The sequence below is a fragment of the Stenella coeruleoalba genome (assembly GCF_951394435.1).
Source record: "Stenella coeruleoalba genome assembly, contig: scaffold_198, whole genome shotgun sequence".
Classification (NCBI taxonomy): domain Eukaryota; kingdom Metazoa; phylum Chordata; class Mammalia; order Artiodactyla; family Delphinidae; genus Stenella; species Stenella coeruleoalba.
Genome location: NW_027646281.1, coordinates 116,327 through 122,675, shown reverse-complemented (window position 1 = coordinate 122,675; position 6,349 = coordinate 116,327). Strand labels below are relative to the sequence as shown.

The following is a 6,349-nucleotide window of genomic DNA, read 5'->3' as shown; positions in this document are numbered from 1 at the left end:
CCATTTAGGGCAATACACCCGCTTTCCCAGCTATGTGTGCACGCAGTTTTCTGTGATAAAATGACTCAGTTACTTTAAAAAAGCATAAATGGCAAAACAAAATAACCAGAACTCCGCGAAGCTGGTAAAACCACAAAGACACTGAAATCCAGCAACTCCTGAGAGGCTGAGAGATCAAATGAATCATAAAATCTGGATGACTCTGATTTGGGGTTTAACTTTGGTTAAAACTGAAAAGTCTGAAAAGAACCAATGTTTTGGAAGAAGCAGTGTCACTTGTAAACATCCTGCCACCTAACTAAAAGGACGGCCTCTTCTTCTAGACCCACGACTTAATAAGACAGGAAGCTCTCAACACACAGCGCTGGAGAAGATGGATTCCACAAGTCAAACTTGAGTGAAACTGTTCTAATGCAATGTACCAAACACGCGTTTGTTCTTAGGAAAAATTACAAAACTAACAAATATTTTTCTCCAGAATTATAAAAGATAAAATCTATGAATCAGTACTGTTATGTGATTACAGAACAATAGCCAACTGAAAAAAAAAACAAAACACCAACCCACAGGCCGTCTACACCGTCCCCAATCCATTTCCTGCAGCCAGTACTTCCCACCTGCTCTGAGGACTGAGCCTTAGACACCGTTGACTGTATTTAAAGTTGAGTCAACAGTACTCTCTGTCTCTGGGGCAAAAGTAATGCAGCTCATTACTTACACACAACACTTGTTTCATTCTTCAGGACTTTCTTTGACGGGATTACTCAATGTTGGTTACTTTAAAGGTAACAAAAGGTGTCAGAAAAAAATGCCTTGGAATTCTTTTGCAATTCCACAAAGACACCTGGCAATCTGATACGTTCATTCCTCTCCCCATCACAATTTTTGTTTTTTAAAATTACAATTGACAACTCACGTAAGATGTAATTAATTTACTTAAAATAAGAGAGGGCTTTTCAATCAAGTATCCACGTTCCAAATAACTAAAACATTTAGTTAAATCTTTTAAATTAATCTTTTAATAAATCTTTAATTACTCGGTGCCAGTAATTAAGAGGTTGATTCCGTAAAATTCAAACTTGCACATAGGCGTGTCCCACTCAGAAAAGATTTCATACACTTAGCAACTTGTGCTTTTTGTCTCACCTTTTATAAGAAACACAGATTAATTTCAACTTCAGTTTTCCTTTCTGATGCAGACACGTGTACCTTGTGTAAGAAACGGTCTCCAGGCCACCTCCACGTGTAGACCTCAGCATTTCCTGAGAGTGTGAAGTCAACCCCTCCTCCAGGAGACTCTCGCCCTTTTGAGACATTCCCCCTTGCACCTTATGTTTGTCAGACTATGTTTACAGAAATCAGATGACTGGATGAAAACTCTACAGGACAGTCAAGGACAGACGAGAAGACGAGATGCAGAGCGGGAGCCCCTTCCTCCTCCAGTGCACCTGCTGCGGGCAGCCCTCCAGGAAGGCTTGGCCTCCTCCCCTGGACCACAGACTTACTTTTCTCTGTAATAAAGCAGGTAGTACTTCAGGGGATCTGGCAGAGGGAGGCTCAGGACCTTCTCACGCAGGAAGTTCACCGGGGGCTCGGGCTTGGTGTCCGGCGGGGTTGTCACCTCTTCTTCTTGCCGCTCGTCTTCCAGGTCTCCGCAGCTGGTGTCATCAGAGGGGTTGGAGAGCCGACTGGCAAACACCTCTTTGTCCAAAAAGACAATCGTTTCCATTCGGCGGCGGCGAACTCTCCTCCGTTTAAACCTGGGAGTGTTCTTCAGTCCGTTCCCGTTTTTGTTCACAGCTTCCTGGTGGATGACCTTCTTAATGGTGCCCCGGATGGCAATGCGCGCCAGGTCCTGGAGGCTGCGAACCGCCAGGGGTGTGGACAAGTCGTGATTCTCCTGACTCCGACTGGCAGGGCTGGACGAGTGGAGCAAAAGACACAGCCAGAATCTTTTTGGTTTCCCAGGCGGAAGGACCCGTCCGAGTTATCTTAGTCAACTTCTCTTCCAGCGGCATGACCAGGACGCCCCCGACTTTGAGGAGGCTCTTCATGTACCCCTCGTGCTGCTTCTGCACGCCTGCCCCGCAGTACACCCGGTCATACTGAGAGCAGCCTGGAGAGATCTCCAGGCAATTGTCGGTGACGAAGGAGGGCTCGCAGAAGTCAAACTTGTCGAAGCTGTCACTCGTCCTGATGAAAAAGTCCAGCTTCTGCTTCGCATACTCTGTCACATCTGAATGGAGTTCCACCCCGTGGTTCACACCAAAAGGACCGAGGATGAGCCCCACCATGGAGCTGAGGTAGCCGGTGCCGCTGCCCAGGTTCAGGAAGGAAAGGCCAGGCTGCAGGTCCAGGGCCTCCATCACCTCCGAATAGATGCACGGAGCAGAGAGGTGGATGTTCCCGTGCTTCCATGCCAGGTCCTTGTACGCGTTCTCCTTAAACTCCTCGAGGTAATAGTCGGCGCGGTCAACAGCTCGGAAGGCCTGCTCCACCAGCTCGGAGCAGATGTACTGCGCCGCCTTCAGATGGTCTATCAGCTCTTCGTTGTCTTCACCAGCACTCACCGCGCCTCCCATCTTCGGGACCGCGCTTACAGAAAGCTGCCGCTGGAGAGACCTCGGGAACCCCCGGAACGCTGGAGGGCGGACCCCCGGGGAGGGGGGAGGGGCGACGGGAGACGCCTGGGACGCGGAGGGGTGTTTATGCTTGGGGGTGGGGAACGAGAGGACAGCGGAAGAGGACAGGAAGACGGGGAGAGGAGAATGCGGCCCTGGGGGAGGGTCCGGGAGCCCGGGACCACGGGAAGGGGAGGGGTGGAGAGGAGGGAGAGAGGGGGAGGGGGCCGAGGGGCCGCACCGCCCCCATACCCCGCTGCAGGCCGGGCCGAGGGCGGCGGCGGCGGCGGCGGCGGCTCAGTACCTCCTGGCTCGGCGGGCCCGCGGAATCGGCCGCTGGGCCGCACCTGCAGCTCTTCCGGCGCCCCTCGCCAGTCCGCCTCCCACTACGCAGCCCCGACCTCCGCCCTACTGATATCTTATGATGTTTCTTTTTCTGTGTGACTTATTTCAGTTAGAATCATCATACCTGAATCCACTCATTGTGCTGCTAAGGGCCTGATGACACAGATTTCATTGCTGAGTGATATTGCTTTGTAAGTAAATACCACAACTTTTTTATCCATTTTGCACTTTCTGCGATGTTGAACTTGTACTGTAAACGAGGTTCTTGTAAACAGAGCCGTTCCAAACTTTGGGGTGGCTGTGTCTTTTTGATTTTAAATTCCCTAAGCTATAGGACCATAAGTGGAAGTGCCCTAGGCTCTGTTGCTTTGTTTTTTAGATGTTTCAGGAAACACCATACACTTCTCCCGAGTGGTTGTTGGCAATTTACATCCCGCCCTTCAGCATAACAAGGCTCCCAGTTCTCCATGGCCTGTCCTGCCTTTCTGGATTTTACACTTTTTTCAGATGGCCCTTTTGACCGGGGGGAAGTGAGACTTCATTGTAGTGCAGATTTCCTTTGCAAGCTTGCTTGGTTGGCCAAAAAGGGCGTATGCGTTTTTTCCTGAATATATTCAGGAAAAAACGCATACGCCCTTTCTGGCCAAGTGCATCATTGTGGACGTTCTGCCTCTTTTCCTATGCTTTCAATGCAATTCCAGTCTACCTCCTGAAATCGGTTTCCTGCAATTCTGCCCCGCTTTCAAGTCCTCTTGGCAGCCTTACTTCAGTCTATTTTTGGACGATTGCTGTCATTTATAACTCTGCAGCTTTGTGAATTACAGTGCCCCTGAGCTCCTTTCTTCAACTCGCTTTCTTGTGACCTGGCCGCAACACCGCAGGATGGCTTCAGGCCCTAATCTGGTTTCGGCACGGCACACTGAGCCTTTGGTTAATTCCTCTTCCTGGTGGGAAATGAGAGTTCAATTGGCCCGTCCAGACACCTCCAGCTAGCCTCTCATTGGTTCTCGCTATTCCTGTTCATCTTCCGCAGAAATTGCAAACTGGGCCAAACAGGAGGTTAAAGGTGCTGACTCTCCAAGTGGGGAGAGTGTTAGTAAAGCGTCTGGAATGTTGCACCCGAGTACGAGGGGAGGAAAACTGAGACATATTTGAACACGTCTCCCGATCACATGGTTGATCATACTTGGGTTCCACATGCATGTTTTAGCTGAACGAAGAATACCTTAAACCTGGAGAGTTGAGACCCGTGTAATGGGTACCATGCAATATGACTTCAAAGGGTCTTCATTTGCTCACCGAACCTCTCCAATCCTATCACTGCTGCGTTTATGCCCCTGTACACATGCTTGATTCTCTTTCGGAGACATAGCAATCCATAGGTTTTAAGATACTTACTAGTCAGGTACATTCTTAGGCGTTTAATATGGGGTGTTGAGTCCATTTCGTTGAGCAAGGAGTAGCTCTTGTCTATTCCATATTTGGCTTAAGGAACTTTATCTGTGCTCATTTCAATCTCTGGTTTTATGCAGGACCCCAACTCACCTTTACCCTTAAGCAAGAATAAGTTGGTTTTCTAAATTTGAGACCCTGTTCTGTTCTGTAATTCAGTTCCTGTGTAGCCAAGTTTACATTCCGTGTATTACTGATATCTTATGATGTTTCTTTTTCTGTGTGACTTATTTCAGTTAGAATCATCATACCTGAATCCACTCATTGTGCTGCTAAGGGCCTGATGACACAGATTTCATTGCTGTGTGATATTGCTTTGTAAGTAAATACCACAACTTCTTTATCCATTTTTCACTTTCTGCGATGTTGAACTTGTACTGTAAACGAGGTTCTTGTAAACAGAGCCGTTCCAAACTTTGGGGTGGCTGTGTCTTTTTGATTTTAATTTCCCTAAGCTATAGGACCATAAGTGGAAGTGCCCTAGGTTCTGTTGCTTTGTTTTTTAGATGTTTCAGGAAACACCATACACTTCTCCCGAGTGGTTGTTGGCAATTTACATCCCGCCCATCAGCATAACAAGGCTCCCAGTTCTCCATGGCCTGTCCTGCCTTTCTGGATTTTACACTTTTTTCAGATGGCCCTTTTGACCGGGGGGAAGTGAGACTTCATTTTAGTGCAGATTTCCTTTGCAAGCTTGCTTGGTTGGCCAAAAAGGGCGTATGCGTTTTTTCCTGAATATATTCAGGAAAAAACGCATACACCCTTTTTGGCCAAGTGCATCATTGTGGACGTTCTGCCTCTTTTCCTATGCTTTCAATGCAACTCCAGTCTACCTCCTGAAATCGGTTTCCTGCAATTCTGCCCCGCTTTCAAGTTCTCTTGGCAGCCTTACTTCAGTCTATTTTTGGACAATAGCTGTCATTTATAACTCTGCAGGTTTGTGAATTACAGTGCCCCTGAGCTCCTTTCTTCAACTCGCTTTCTTGTGCCCTGGTCGCAACATCGCAGGATGGCTTCAGGCCCTAATCTGGTTCCGGCCCGGCACGCTGAGCCTTTGGTTAATTCCTCTTCCTGGTGGGAAATGAGAGTTAAATTTGCCCGTCCAGACACCTCCAGCTAGCCTCTCATTGGTTCTCGCTATTCCTGTTCATCTTCCGCAGAAATTGCAAACTGGGCCAAACAGGAGGTTAAAGGGACTGACTCTCCAACTGGGGAGAGTGTTAGTAAAGCGTCTGGAATGTTGCACCCGAGTACCAGGGGAGGAAAACTGAGACATATTTGAACATGTCTCCCGATCACATGGTTGATCATACTCTAGGTTCCACATGTATGTTTTAGCTGAAGGAAGAATACCTTAAACCTGGGTAGTTGAAACCCGTGGAATGGGTACCATGTAATATGACTTCAAAGGGTCTTCATTTGCTCACCGAACCTCTCCAATCCTATCACTGCTGCGTTTATGCCCCTGTACACATGCTTGATTCTCTTTCGGAGACATAACAATCCATAGGTTTTAAGATACTTACAAGTCAGGTACATTCTTAGGCGTTTAATACGCGGTGTTGAGTCCATTTCGTTGAGCAAGGAGTAGCTCTTGTCTATTCCATATTTGGCTTAAGGAACTTTATCTGTGCTCATTTCAATCTCTGGTTTTATGCAGCACCCCAACTCACCTTTACCCTTAAGCAAGCATAAGTTGTTTTTCTAAATTTGAGACACTGTTCTGTTCTGTAATTCAGTTCCTGTGTAGCCAACTTTACATCCGTGTATTACTGATATCTTATGATGTTTCTTTTTCTGTGTGACTTATTTCAGTTAGAATCATCATACCTGAATCCACTCATTGTGCTGCTAAGGGCCTGATGACAGAGATTTCATTGCTGAGTGATATTGCTTTGTAAGTGAATACCACAACTTCTTTATCCATTTTT

At 47.3% G+C, this 6,349-nt stretch overlaps 1 protein-coding gene across 1 annotated transcript; it reads right to left on the bottom strand.

Moving 5' to 3' along the window:
• Positions 1-1,324: 1,324 nt before the first annotated feature.
• On the bottom strand, positions 1,325-2,582 carry LOC307181209 (protein-L-isoaspartate O-methyltransferase domain-containing protein 2-like; the record flags this gene model as incomplete). The annotated part of the gene is made up of 1 exon (XM_079946612.1): positions 1,325-2,582. The coding sequence occupies one exon, from the start codon at positions 2,580-2,582 to the stop codon at positions 1,821-1,823; it is 762 nt and encodes a 253-aa protein (XP_079802738.1). The 3' UTR covers positions 1,325-1,820.
• Between the last annotated feature and the right edge of the window lie 3,767 nt (positions 2,583-6,349).